The sequence below is a fragment of the Oryctolagus cuniculus genome, chromosome 9, assembly GCF_051225735.1.
Source record: "Oryctolagus cuniculus isolate XC-2025 breed Fujian yellow rabbit chromosome 9, ASM5122573v1, whole genome shotgun sequence".
Classification (NCBI taxonomy): Eukaryota; Metazoa; Chordata; class Mammalia; order Lagomorpha; family Leporidae; genus Oryctolagus; species Oryctolagus cuniculus.
Window position 1 is genome coordinate 814,658 of NC_142875.1, and position 14,247 is coordinate 828,904.

The following is a 14,247-nucleotide window of genomic DNA, read 5'->3' on the forward strand; positions in this document are numbered from 1 at the left end:
CCCTCCCACCCTCCTTCCCTCCCTCTCCCTCCCTCCTCCCCCCTCCCCCCCTTTAGTCCGTCCGTCCGTCCGTCCGTCCTTCCTATTTATCTACCTGCCTGCCTGTCTATTTATTTATTTAAGAGGCAGCATTACAAAGAGAGGGAGAGACAGAGAGAAAGGTCTTCCATCCGCTGGTTCACTCCCCAATGGCTGTAACAGCCAGAGATGGACCAGTCCAAAGCCAGGAGCCAGGAGCTTCCTCTGGGTCTCCCATGTAGGTGCAGGGGCCCAAGCACTTGGGCCATCTACTGCTTTCCCAGGCCACGGAGAGCTGGATTGGGAAATGAGCATCCAGGACTTGAACTGGTGCCCATGTGGGATGCCGGCGCCAAAGGCAGAGATTTAGCCTACACAGCACTGGCCCCTGGGTCAGTCTTTCTGACATCACTTTATGCTGGCCCCTGGGTCAGTCTTTCTGACGTCACTTTATGCCGGCCCCTTGGGTCAGTCTTTCTGACGTCACTTTGTGCCCATGTTGTAGTTATCAGATGTCTGTGTGTAACTACCACTTAATCTTTTCAACCATGATAAAAGTATCATTTTCTCATCATTTTTCCACAACAAAAAACTGAGGTTTACAGAGAGTTGAGGGTAACCCCAGGCCACAGATGGACACAGGGGGTGTGTGGGACATACAGGACTTGAGCCAGGCCATGGGGTGGGGGGAGAGGCAGTGGGACCTGAGTCCAGGCCATGAGGGAGACGTGGGTCCTGAGCCCAGGCCATGAGGAGGACATGGGTCCTGAGCCCAGCTGTGGGGTGGACGTGGAACCTGAGCCCAGCTATGGGGTGGACGTGGGACCTGAGCCCAGCCGTGGGGAGGACGTGGGACCTGACCCCAGCCGTGGAGTGGATGTGGGACCTGACCTCAGCCGTGGGGAGGATGTGGGACCTGAACCCAGCCATGGAGTGGATGTGGGACCTGAGCCCAGGCCGTGGAGTGGATGTGGGACCTGAGCCCAGGCCGTGGAGTGGATGTGGGACCTGAACCCAGCCGTGGAGTGGATGTGGGACCTGAACCCAGCCATGGCGTGGATGTGGGACCTGAGCCCAGGCCATGGAGTGGATGTGGGACCTGACCCCAGCCGTGGGGTGACGTGGGACCTGACCCCAGCCGTGGGGTGATGTGGGACCTGATCCTAGGCTCTGCCCAGTGCCTGGCTTAGTCCCTAGTGTGGCTCTGAAGTCCTTCCACGGGCTACACTCTGGGTGGTGTCAGGTGGTGCTTGGACACCCGCGTCAGGTCTGGTTCATCAGGCTGGTGTCTGCCACAGCCTCCCCCAGACTCAGACTCCAGGCTGAGATGATTCGAGAACCTGCCACCCTGCATGGTCCTCGCTGCAGCTCTGACGTTTCTGGAAAGCGTGACCCCTCCCCCTGGGAGCCAGAGGGTGCTCTGCCAGGAATCCCTCCCCACCTGCTAGGCACAGACCAGCCTGAGGCTGGGAGGGCCCAGGTGTCCCCATGACAGCCGTGCAGGACCCTGGTGTGGGCAGGTGGCGGCTGCAGTGAGCTCTGAGGTGTCAAGTCTCTTCCTCCCTGTGTGGTGCCCAGCCCCAGTCAGCAGGGAAGAGAGGCAGGGGCTTGTCCAGCTTGGTTACTGAGGGGTGCCTGGCACACAGTTGGTGTCCAGTAGATGCCCCTCCGCTGCGTGAATGGACAGGCTTGGTGCCGGGGCTGGGGCTGATCTCTGGCAGTGTGGTGGCTGTCACACACCAGGCAGGGTCCTTGGGACGGGCCTGTGGGCGTGGCGGGCTCCTGCCGGGCCCAGTCCTCCGTGCTGCCGTGTTGGCCTGGTGGGCACAGTTTGTGGGCCCCAGGCATCCCTGGCTCTGGGGCCCTCCTCTGTTGTGCTCGCCTTCAGGGGTTGCACTGGGAGTGGGGCCAGTGCTCCACCCAGGACCCACTCAAGCCCCTGTTGCATCCATGGCCTGCCCCTCAGCCCAGGAAGGGGGTTCCCGCAGCTCCGGGCTTGGGCCTGTGCATGCTGGCTGTGGAGTTTCCTGCCCTTGCAGCCTGTGTGTGCGTCTCACCTGAGGCTCCTGGGGACGAGCACTGCAGTGGGCTCCTGTTCCGCAGAGGGGGAGCCGAGGCGCAGCACCCGGCCAGACGCAGACTGGAGGCTGGCCGTGGAGACACCTCAGGCTCTGCTGTCTGTCGCAGCCGCTAAGACTTGATCTCCAGAAACAGGGCCCTGGGTGGCCCCGGGCGGTCATTTGTGCACCCCTGGGCTACTGTAAAGGACCTGTTGGTCGCCTGGCAGTGCCATGGATCTAGGACCGCCGGGTGGCGTTGTGGGGTAAGGGAGGCTGACCTGTGCCAGCCCCCACGTCTGTTCCTGGTTGCACAGCCTCCCCGGCGGTGGCCTGGAGCGCTGCATTTGCAGGGGAGCACTGGCCGGGTCCTCCCGCACATCACGGCTGCAGAGAGCAGGACCTGGGAATCTGTGCGTCCGGGGCAGTGCTCCCTGGGCTCCTCTGAGAAGGGCTTTTCCAGGAGACAGAGCCCCACTCCCCACGGCCTAGGGAGGCTCAGCCTCGAGCAGCATCCCGGCACTTTGGTTTTCAGCCAGCAGCCTCTGGCTCCGAACGTCCGTTTCCATGAGGCCGGGGACCGTGGTGGTGCAGCCGCGTCACACAGAAGCACAGGGAGACTCCGCCTTTGTGGGCAGTGGGGAGCAGGTGCAAACTGTGTGGAGCACCAGCACCCCTTTTGCATGAAAAAAACACACTTGTGGCACCTGGAGGGAGTCACCAAACGCATGGATAATGCTTCTGGTTTATTTGAGATGAAGATGGAATCCTCATATAAGGAAAAACCAGAAGTTAAATGACATCCTGCAGAAGATGTGTGTGTCCGTGTGCTGGCCGCTTCCCCTCCGGCAGTGAGGCAGAGCCCACGCAGACGGGAGGGGCTGTGGGGGACGCTGGGGGCCTGCTCCCTGGGGCCTGTCTCAACTTCCTGTCCCCCCCTTCCGAAATCTGTCTCTTCATCAGTCTGCAAGTGTCTCTCCCCTTCCCTGCCTCCCTCCGCCAGACCCCTCACCCCTAGACTGTAGAGGAACGTAGGCTCCTGGGGCTAGGGGAACGGGTGGCGCTGGATGCCGTGGTGTAGCTTGGAGCGCATGAGCCTGCTCAGCCACTCAGTGTAGCGCGAGACCCTGGTGTACACGCCGACGTGGCCCACGGCTGCGCAGCCCTCGCCCCAGCTCACCACACCCGTCAGGTACCACGTGCCGTGGTAGGAGGTGGCATGTGGGCCCCCGCTGTCCCCCTTGCAGGCGTCCTTGCTGCCGTCCAGGTAGCCGGCACAGAACATGTTCCCCGTGACCTCCGGGGAGCCTGGCTTGTGCTCAGACTGTTCCACGCAGTCCTGGGTCATCAGCCGCGGCACGTCGATGGCCATGAGCTCCCGGGCTAAGGCGCCGCGGTACAGGAGCTGGCCCCAGCCGCTCACCCGGGAGAAGCGGATGGTGGCCAGCGTGCTCTCGGAGAAGTTCCTCTCGGGCAGACAGAGGGGCACCACGTTGTTGGTGAGGGCCGCGGGCTGCAGCAGGCGCAGCAGAGCGATGTCGTGGTCGGTCTTGCCTGGAACGTACTTGTCGGGCATGATGAGCTGTGCCACGTGCCGCACCTGCTCGTCCCCCTCGTGCTCACTGAGGTCATGCTCGCCTGGGAGGGGGAGGCCCGGGCAGTCAGCGCTCGCAGCCCTGGGCACAGGGCGACCAGTGGAGCCTCTCAGGCACCTGTGGGGTGGGAGGGCCCATGGAGGCCCCAGGGGCCCCCTCTTCCTCGGGGCTGTTGGTTTGAGCGTGGCGGGGTCGGGGGGAGGGGTGGAGGCAACCTCGTGAAGTCTTCGGGTGGTCTCAGGAGCACAAAGGAGGCTGTGCCCAGGGTGGTCACAGAGGCAGACTCAGCCCTGGGCCCCAGCCCCCAGGAGCTGTCCCCAGTCGGGAGGAGACAAGGACGGCACCTACCCAGCACTATGGTCAGGTTCCTCAGGCTGCTGAGTTTGTCGAAGCAGTGGGCAGCGGAGACCACCCAGTGGGTGTCCAGTAGGGAACCCCCACACAGTAGCGTGCTGCCGTTCATCAGCGCGGCCTGGGCAAGCGCAGGCAGGCGAGGGTCAGGCCATGGCCGTGGTTCCCCACACACCCCCTGTGCAGAGCGACTGCGGGCTGGCCAGCACATCGCTCGGGGCTGAAGTCGGGGCCCCGGCCCCAGCCCACCCGTGGTGATGGTGTCAGGGCCTGCTGTGCACACACGGGGGGAGCTGCCGCTCTGACTCTGCAGAGTCGAGGCCCGGGTCCCACCCCAGAAGCTGCCACGCGGGCCCTGGTGGGCGAGCTCCATTCTCTCCTCCACGCCCCCAGAGCAGGGAGGGCGCTGCCACGCTGGCACGGTGGACTGACACTCCCTACCCCTGCGCTCGTCCCGAAGGTGCCACAGGGGGAGGCTGAGGCTGCAGCGCCTGGCTCCGCGGGCCCCAGGGCCAGGGAGGCCTCCTTACCTGCCACGGGCACTCCCCTTTGGGGCACACCTTGCCCCCCACAATCCGGCCCTGGGGGTTGCTGGCGCCTCTCTTTTCCAGAGCAGGTACTTTGCCGCATGGGTAATCAACTGCGTGGGGAAGAGTCAGGAGGTGGGGAGGAGTCGGGGCATGAAGGTGCCCGTGGCTCCCGGGGTTCACACACCCATCCTCTGGGAGGCGTGCGCACTGCCTGCTGCCCGTGAGGGAGGCCCGGGTGCTGGGTGCTGCTGAGTGGGGAGACAGGTGGGGCTGTTTTGGAGGTGCAGAGGGCCCACCTTTTTGGAATTGGGTTCTGCTAGGCTGTGAGGGGAGGCAGATGTGCTTGGGTTCACTACGGGGTGTGTGGTGCTACATCCACAGACAGCAGCCATCACAAGCGATGTCCTTGGGCCAGGAAGGGCTGGGGGTGCCCTAGCGTTTGGAACCGCAGCCCCATTTGTTAGCAGTGGGTTTGGAGAAAATCCCCATCTTCCTAGAAGCACCCATCCAAATCAGCTGTGCAGACACAGCCGTGCCATGTGGCTGCAGCACCTTGGCAGAGCCTGCAGGTCAGGATTGGGAGGGAGACGGAGCCCCATGCAGCCCCCTAGGAGGGGCCCACGCCCGGGAGGGAGCTGCCCCCAGGGAGCCCGTGCTGCCCACCCCAGGCGGGCAGCCTCGTGCCCTCCACCTTCCTCCTCTCGCAGGAGGTGGGCGCACAGCACATGCTCAGCTGGCAAGCCTGTCCCCACCCCACCTCTCATCCAGCGAGAGAGCTTGTCGCAGGCCAGGGGTGGTGACTGGCCACATGGCCCACGGCCCGGCAGGGCCCCAGTGCTGTTACCTGTGGGTGTGCAGGACACCCCATTGGGCAGCAGCGTGTAGCCCTCGTGGCAGCGGCAGGAGCGCTGGCTCCCCACGTGGTCGCTGCAGTACTGCTCACAGCCCCCATTCTCGTACATGCAGATCAGCTGGTCGTTCTTGTCTGGGGACAGGAAGGGGACAGGCTGAGAGGGGCCTGCATGGGTTGGCAGAAGCTGGCCTTGTTGGCTGTGAGCAGGGTGAGCTCAGTACCCACCTGCTCTGGGGATGGACCCAGAGGGTGAGGCCTGGAGGTGTGGGACACACATCTGAGTGCCCACCCAGGGTGCAGCTGCAGCCATGCAGCACTTGGGGGAGGCGAGGCCATCTCGCGGTGCCTTCTGGGCAAGCAGCTGGTGGGAGATTAGGGAGGGCCTTGGGGAGTGCAGGAGTCCCTGTGGACACACTGTCTACCTGACCCAGAGGAACACTGGCAGGAGGACCAGAGAGAAGAGCCTGTTCTGTGAGTGCCGGCCTTGGCTGGGGCGGAAGAGGAGGGACATGGCTCCGACAGCTTGTGTGGGCACCTGGAGCTGGCTCAGGGCGCAGGCCTGTCCTGGGCTGGCAAAGGCTCGCCAGGCCCAGGTGAGCAGTGGAAGCTGCTTCCCGAGTTCTTCACTCTTTGTGGGCTGTGTTTGGCGCTGAAGCGTGTAAGTGTGGAAAAGGCGTGGCCGGGCAGACAGGGGGCCTGGGAACGCCCTGCCCGACTGGGACTTCATTTCCCTGAGGCCTTGGGCTGGCCTTGGGGGCTGGAGGGAGGCCAAGCATGCGTCACTGAGTCCCGACAGAACCCTGGGCGCCAGGCCCGGGGACTTCCGGGTTGGGGTATTCTTCAGGTGCTGCCACTGCGGTCTGAGAATCAGAGGCTGATGTGACCATGGCAAGGACTCTGGAGGCTCAGGCCCGGCCCTTGTCTGCAGTGTGGCAGTCAGCAGTGAGTCTGTCAGTCTCCCGGTCAGCTTGCGGGGTGGGGGGGTGTTGAGCCCTGCTGAGTTTCTGAATGTGAAGGTGGTCTGGGGGCCCTCAGGCTCTGCAATAATTCACTATTTGGAAAGTGAAAGACACTCTTAGATCTACCAAACGGTCCTGCCTGGGAGCCGGGCAGTGACAAGGTGGCGCTCACCTATGCCCTCTCCTATGTGGAGGACCCAAGGGGCCATCAGTCCGAGGATCGGCGTTTCACAGTGTACCACCGAGGGCCCTCAGCGTGGCGGGACCTTCAAGGGCAGCCCCCCAGCCCCCCGGTCCTCAGGGCCCTCTGTGAAAGCTGCAAGCAGGAAGGCTCACTTTTCTCACAGTTGCGACCCTCGAAGTCAGCCAGGCAGAAGCAGATGTAGGACTGGATTTGGTCCTCACAGGAGCCTCCGTTCTGGCACGGGTTGGAGGCACACTGATCCCCATCTGAGGAGCGAGTTGGCATCAGCATGTGGAGGGGAAGGGCTGGAGGGTGGCAGGTGCGCCGCTGGTCCCCTACTCACCATTGTAAGTGATCCAGAACTGCTTCTGAGGAAGAGGGAAAGCCGTGTGAGACGCCTCCCCGCGGCCACCGTGCAGGCAGCCAGGGGCGGGCTGCTTGTGTGGAGGCAGCACTGTCCTCTAAGCCCCTCCCCAGGACGTGTCCCTCCCAACTTGGAGCTCTGCCTCCTCTGAGCGCCCCTCATCCCTGGATAGGTGGTCTCGCGCACGTGGTGCTGCCGTGAGGAAGCAGCTGAGTGCGGGTAATAGCAGAGTGAATGAGAGGGTCCGTCGCTAAAACTGATCCAAGATGTTAAAACTCCAGCACAGCTACTCGTGGTGTGCTGTCGGTTCCTCTGGATGTGAAATGGAGAAAAGGTGCTGGAAATGAAGTGGTGTAACAGTACAAGCAAGGACCGCCTCTGGTCTGCCTGTCTCACTTCTCTATAGACCGACTTCCGGGGGAGTGTGGTGGATCCTGTGCACATGAGCTCTCGGTCCTTTGAGTGTGAGGAGTTCTGAGAGCATGAGGTGTTGGTCGTAAGCGGGAGATGTTGGTTCTGGAAGGATGAGGTGTTGCTTGTGGGAGCTAGAGGTGTTGGTTCCGTTAACATGAGGTGTTAGTCCTGAGAGTGAGGTGTTGGTCTGGGAGTGGGAGGGGTTGGTCTTGGGAGTGGGAGGCGGTTGTGGGAGTGGGGGGTGCTGGTCCTGAGTGTGAGGTGTTGACCTGCAAGTGTGAGGAGTTTGTCCTGGGAATATGAGGTGTTGGTTCCTGAGTGTAAGGAGTTGGTTTTGGGAGTGGGAGGTGTTGGTCCTGAGTGTGAGGTACTGAACTGGAGTATGAAGTGTTATTGGAGTGTGAGGTATTGGTCCCAGGAGTGGGAGGTTTTGGTTCCTGAGTGTGAGGTGTTGGTTCTGGGAATGTGAGGAGCTGATCCTGGGAATATGAGGAGTTGGTTCCTGAGTGTGAGGAGTTGGTTCTGGGAGTGCATGGGGTTGGTACTGGGAGTGTGAAGTATTGGTCTGGGAGTGTGAGGTGATGGTCCTGGGAGTATGAGGTGTTGGTCCTGGGAGTGTGAGGTGTTGGTCCTGGGAGTGTGAGGTGTTGGTCCTGGGAGTGTGTGGTGTTGAATGTGAGTGTGTAGGGTTGTTGGAGTGTGAGGAGTTGGTCCTGGGAGTGTGTGGTGTTGAATGTGAGTGTGTAGGGTTGTTGGAGTGTGAGGAGTTGGCCCTGGGAGTGTGTGGTGTTGAATGTGAGTGTGTAGGGTTGTTGGAGTGTGAGGAGTTGGTCCTGGGAGTGTGTGGTGTTGAATGTGAGTGTGTAGGGTTGTTGGAATGTGAGGAGTTGGTCCTGGGAGTGTGTGGTGTTGAATGTGAGTGTGTGGGGTTGTTGGAGTGTGAGGTGTTGAATGTGAGTGTGTGGGGTTGTTGGAGTGTGAGGTGTTGGCCCTGGGAGTGTGAGGTGTTGAATGTGAGTGTGTGGGGTTGTTGGAGTGTGAGGTGTTGAATGTGAGTGTGTGGGGTTGTTGGAGTGTGAGGAGTTGGTCCTGGGAGTGTGTGGGGTTGTTGGAGTGTGAGGAGTTGGTCCTGGGAGTGTGTGGTGTTGAATGTGAGTGTGTGGGGTTGTTGGAGTGTGAGGAGTTGGTCCTGGGAGTGTGTGGTGTTGAATGTGAGTGTGTGGGGTTGTTGGAGTGTGAGGTGTTGGTCCTGGGAGTGTGTGGTGTTGAATGTGAGTGTGTGGGGTTGTTGGAATGTGAGGAGTTGGTCCTGGGAGTGTGTGGTGTTGAATGTGAGTGTGTGGGGTTGTTGGAGTGTGAGGTGTTGGTCCTGGGAGTGTGTGGTGTTGAATGTGAGTGTGTGGGGTTGTTGGAGTGTGAGGTGTTGAATGTGAGTGTGTGGGGTTGTTGGAGTGTGAGGAGTTGGTCCTGGGAGTGTGTGGGGTTGTTGGAGTGTGAGGAGTTGGTCCTGGGAGTGTGTGGTGTTGAATGTGAGTGTGTGGGGTTGTTGGAGTGTGAGGAGTTGGTCCTGGGAGTGTGTGGTGTTGAATGTGAGTGTGTGGGGTTGTTGGAGTGTGAGGTGTTGGTCCTGGGAGTGTGTGGTGTTGAATGTGAGTGTGTGGGGTTGTTGGAGTATGAGGAGTTGGTCCTGGGAGTGTGTGGTGTTGAATGTGAGTGTGTGGGGTTGTTGGAGTGTGAGGTGTTGAATGTGAGTGTGTGGGGTTGTTGGAGTGTGAGGTGTTGGCCCTGGGAGTGTGTGGTGTTGAATGTGAGTGTGTAGGGTTGTTGGAATGTGAGGAGTTGGTCCTGGGAGTGTGTGGTGTTGAATGTGAGTGTGTGGGGTTGTTGGAGTGTGAGGAGTTGGTCCTGGGAGTGTGTGGGGTTGTTGGAGTGTGAGGAGTTGGTCCTGGGAGTGTGTGGTGTTGAATGTGAGTGTGTGGGGTTGTTGGAGTGTGAGGAGTTGGTCCTGGGAGTGTGTGGTGTTGAATGTGAGTGTGTGGGGTTGTTGGAGTGTGAGGTGTTGGTCCTGGGAGTGTGTGGTGTTGAATGTGAGTGTGTAGGGTTGTTGGAATGTGAGGTGTTGGTCCTGGGAGTGTGTGGTGTTGAATGTGAGTGTGTGGGGTTGTTGGAGTGTGAGGTGTTGGTCCTGGGAGTGTGAGGTGTTGAATGTGAGTGTGTAGGGTTGTTGGAATGTGAGGTGTTGGTCCTGGGAGTGTGTGGTGTTGAATGTGAGTGTGTGGGGTTGTTGGAGTGTGAGGTGTTGGTCCTGGGAGTGTGTGGTGTTGAATGTGAGTGTGTAGGGTTGTTGGAGTGTGAGGAGTTGGTCCTGGGAGTGTGTGGTGTTGAATGTGAGTGTGTGGGGTTGTTGGAGTGTGAGGAGTTGGTCCTGGGAGTGTGTGGTGTTGAATGTGAGTGTGTGGGGTTGTTGGAGTGTGAGGAGTTGGTCCTGGGAGTGTGTGGTGTTGAATGTGAGTGTGTGGGGTTGTTGGAGTGTGAGGTGTTGGTCCGGAGTGTGAGACTGCTGGTAGTGGGAGCTGATGGTTGCTCTGTGTGCGATGCTGGTCCTGCGGGTGTGAAGCTTTGGCTCTGTGAGTGTGACCTTCTGGTCCTGTGTGAGGTGAAGTTCTGTGTGTGGCGTGGGTCCTGTGAGTGCGACATGAGCTGTCCATTTTGAGATGTGCAGGAGTCCAGGTGCTGAAAAAACCTGTGATACAGTGACCGTGACCCAGCTGTCGCAGGTGGCCAGCAGAAATCCCTCCAAGCTCTGACGTGGCTCCAGTCTCTCCAGAGCTCGTGGCCATAGCACAACCTCCCGATCCCAAATCCCTTGTCTCGGCATCACCTTCATCATTGCTTCCAGACAGCAAAGAGGATTGTAAAAGGAAAGGAAAATGAAAGACACGCCAATACGCATGTCCTAGATGTGAGACCCGAAGTCCTGAATCCGCTGTGTCGCCGCCCAAGCGTGGCAGAAGCCAGGGTTCCCCACGCATTGTTCCTCACAAGCGTTTCTCCTGAGGGGGTGCCCACCATGGGCCCAGCAGGGACAGGTCTGTGGGCCAGTGTCCCGCCATGCCTTTGTGGGTTTGGGCACTTCCAAGGGAAGGCAAGAGCAGGTCAAGGGTGCTTTCTGTCTGTCAGTGTGGGACATGAAGATTAGCATGCATGTGTGGACACAGCAGGGTGCATGTGGGCCTTGGAGGGTGCCCTGGGCACTGGGAGAGGTGGGTTGTGTTGCAAGGGAAAGTGAAGACATTCTCAGGGCAAAGTGACCCCAATATGGCGACCTCGCATGCCAGGGCTCTGAGATAGCACGCAGCCCCACGCTCTCGCCCACGGCCTGGCTCAGTCTGGCGCCAGCTCAGCGCGGCGGGCACACTGTAGCACGCAGCCCACGCTGTCGCCCACGGCCTCGCTCAGTCTGGCGCCAGCTCAGCGCGGCGGGCACACTGTAGCACGCAGCCCACGCTCTCGCCCACGGCCTGGCTCAGGCTGGCGCCAGCTCAGCACGGCGGGCACACTAGAGCACGCAGCCCACGCTGTCGCCCACGGCCTCGCTCAGTCTGGCGCCAGCTCAGCGCGGCGGGCACACTGTAGCACGCAGCCCACGCTCTCGCCCACGGCCTCGCTCAGGCTGGCGCCAGCTCAGCGTGGCGGGCACACTGTAGCACGCAGCCCACGCTCTCGCCCACGGCCTGGCTCAGGCTGGTGCCAGCTCAGCGCGGCGGGCACACTAGAGCACGCAGCCCACGCTGTCGCCCACGGCCTGGCTCAGTCTGGTGCCAGCTCAGCGCGGCGGGCACACTGTAGCACGCAGCCCACGCTCTCGCCCACGGCCTGGCTCAGGCTGGTGCCAGCTCAGCGTGGCGGGCACACTATAGCACGCAGCCCACGCTCTCGCCCACGGCCTCGCTCAGTCTGGCGCCAGCTCAGCGTGGCGGGCACACTGTAGCACGCAGCCCACGCTGTCGCCCACGGCCTCGCTCAGTCTGGCGCCAGCTCAGCGTGGCGGGCACACTGTAGCACGCAGCCCACGCTCTCGCCCACGGCCTCGCTCAGTCTGGCGCCAGCTCAGCGTGGCGGGCACACTGTAGCACGCAGCCCACGCTCTCGCCCACGGCCTCGCTCAGTCTGGCGCCAGCTCAGCGCGGCGGGCACACTCACCGTCCTCTCGGTGCTCTGGAAGACCTCCCGCGCCTCCTCGAAGGAGCACAGCTCTTCCTTGCACTCCCTCTCCAGCGAGCCCGGCCGCAGCTCCTCCAGGAAAGAATTGGCCCGCCTTTGCCTGCGCAGGACGCTGTGCGCCTCCTCCTGGGTTATAAAGACTGTGAAGTGGCGACCAGTTACGTCCTGCTTGCCACGGTGCACAGAGACCACTCCCCACCCAGCCGGCTCAGGGTCCCCGCCCGTTCCCAGTGACGTCTAAGGATTTATGCTGCGGAAATACTCAGAGGCCGCACAGACACAGCCAGGGAGAGCTTTTGATGAGAGTTGTCTGAAACCACGAGTGATGGTGTCCAGTGGCAGCACTCAGAGTAAGCTGTGGTGTCAGGTGAAAAGGGTGAAAATCAGTGTGTGTCACATCCGCCCTTCTCTGGTATGTGAGATGTGCACATGCTACATACATACTCTTAGAAATACTATTTGGCACCTGGGCACCATACGGATCCAAACCCCTCATCTGTGCCCCGTGCTGGTGGGTGGCACAGTCCTCCCTCCCCATCTCCCCAGCTGCGGGGCCCCAGGGCACCCTGACCTTCCTGCCCCAGCTCTCGCCAGCCCCCAGCCCTGAGCATCGGCTGCCCTCCTCCTGGGCCCTCCCCCGCCCCGATTCCCCTCGGCTTGAGACCTGGTCCAGCCTCCTCTGAGCCCCTGCTGCCAAAAGTGAGCCCCTTCTGTGCACCCTCCTGGCCCGTCATGGTGACCCCAGCAGTCGCTGGGAGGTGAGTGAGTGTTCCCCGCGTCCTGCAGATAAGGAGGCTGGGGAGGCCGGGTTCCCCAGGGAGGCCCGGGCAAGGTAACCCCATCCCTCCTGAACAAGGCGATGGCGGCTGCATTAGCCATGGTATCATAGCAGAGGTGTGTAGGCGGAGACAGAAGTTCAGATTCCTAAAAATCATGCCAAGGTCGCAACCAAGGGTGCAGGCAAGGCCACGAAAGCCCCCCCAGGGCCCCCTGCTGAGGAGATACAGGCGCTCAGGGCTGACAGCAGGTGGCCTGCGGGGTGCAGTGGGACAGGGGGCCTGGGAATGATGCCGTGTTTGGGGGAGGACCAGTGCAGCAGGTGAGCCTGAGAAGGGGTGACTGGAGCCTGGGGGGCCACTCTAAGAGGCCCAGGGGCTGCTGGGAGGAGCCTGAGGCAGCTCTTGGTGAGGTCAGGAGGACAGCCTGGAGTGGCAGGAATGGAAGCCGGGTGCTGAGTGCAGAGAGGGGAGGGGAGGGGAGAGGGAGGCGGCTACGGTGGGGCTGGAGCAGAGCCTACGTGCCTCACCCTCCAGGTGCGTGCACTCACTCATTAGGCTCTGTCACGAGGCCTCCACACCCCGCAGAGAGCATGGCTGTGGTCACAGAGCTGTGGCCGGGAGCAGGCCCAGTGGCCGTGCAGTGAACCTCCATGCCCTGTGGGGGAAGGGAGTGTGGCTGTGGCCCAGCGACCACTCACCCCACAACTGGCCTGGAGCCCAGGAGAGCAGAGTGAGGCTCCCCCATGCTCTGGGCGCCCCGAGTCCCTGGACTTGGCCCACTGGGTGGTAGGTGCTCACAGGGGCCAGCCCCAAGTCCCATGCTGCGTAATACGCCGGAGCTGCCCGCCAAGACCAGCCTTTCCTGCGGCCTGGACACCCGCAGCGTCGGGGGAGGAAAGTCCCTTCATGGGCGGCCTGGCTGACCCCCTGGCCACGTCGGCAGGGAGGCGTCCCCCACACCTACCTGCAGCCAGAGACGCTTGGAGCGCGAGAAGGGAGCAGAGGCCCAGCCCGCGGGCCTGGGGCGCCATGATGAGTCGCCTCTGCCACCTGCCTGTTGACTCTCAGCAGGGGACAGTGGACAAAGTTCTCGGTGGTAGCGGCAGAGGGGAGGGGGAGGGCAGCTGGAGGTGGCCTGGATTCCCTGGCTGGCCTGGCGGAGCAGAGGCAGCCTCAGCAAGAGTTCAGATGTGGGTGAAAATCACTCCCAGAGCAGCTGCGCTCCCCGGGGTCGGCCGTGTGTGCAGCCAGGGAGTGTGTGGGGAGGCCTGGGCGGCCAGGCTGGGGCCCCTGCTGGCTGCGCGTCCTTTGTTCGCATGGCGGATGGCACTGTGCCCAGGCGGCCACAGTGAGGCTGGCTGCCCACCCCGGGCTGCCTGGAGGCTGGGGGTTTCTCAGGAGGTGGACGTCCCATGTTAGAATTGGAACCATCTGGGCCAGCGCCGCGGCTCACTAGGCTAATCTTCCGCCTGCGGCGCCGGCACCCCGGGTTCTAGCCCTGGTCGGGGCGCCGGGTTCTGTCCCGGTTGCTCCTCTTCCAGGCCAGCTCTCTGCTGTGTCCCAGGAGTGCAGTGGAGGGTGGCCCAAGTGCTTGGGCCCTGCACTCGCATGGGAGACCAGGAGGAAGCACCTGGCACCTGACTTCGGATCGGTGCAGTGCGCCGGCCATAGCAGCCATTTGGGGGGTGAACCAACGGAAGGAAGACCTTTCTCTCTCTCTCTCTCTCTCTCTCTCTCTCTCTCTCTCTCACTCACTGTCTAACTCTGCCTGTCAAAAAAAAAAAAAAAAAAAAAGAAAAGAAAAAAAGAATTGGAACCATCTGGTACAACACCAGGGGTCGATGTTCCCGCAGTAAATGTCCCTCCCAGGAGGGGTGGCCCTGGCCCTGCCTCAGCTCCTGCCACAGCTGGCTGGAGCT

General features: G+C 61.7%; 1 protein-coding gene across 1 annotated transcript; it reads right to left on the reverse strand.

The window, feature by feature from the left end:
• Window positions 1-2,865: 2,865 nt before the first annotated feature.
• On the reverse strand, window positions 2,866-13,379 carry F7 (coagulation factor VII). The gene is given in 8 exon segments (NM_001082679.1): window positions 2,866-3,713; window positions 4,019-4,142; window positions 4,552-4,661; window positions 5,396-5,536; window positions 6,700-6,813; window positions 6,891-6,915; window positions 11,529-11,689; window positions 13,293-13,379. Coding segments are annotated over 8 exon segments (1,335 nt in total). The 5' UTR covers window positions 13,360-13,379; the 3' UTR covers window positions 2,866-3,120.
• Window positions 13,380-14,247: the final 868 nt, after the last annotated feature.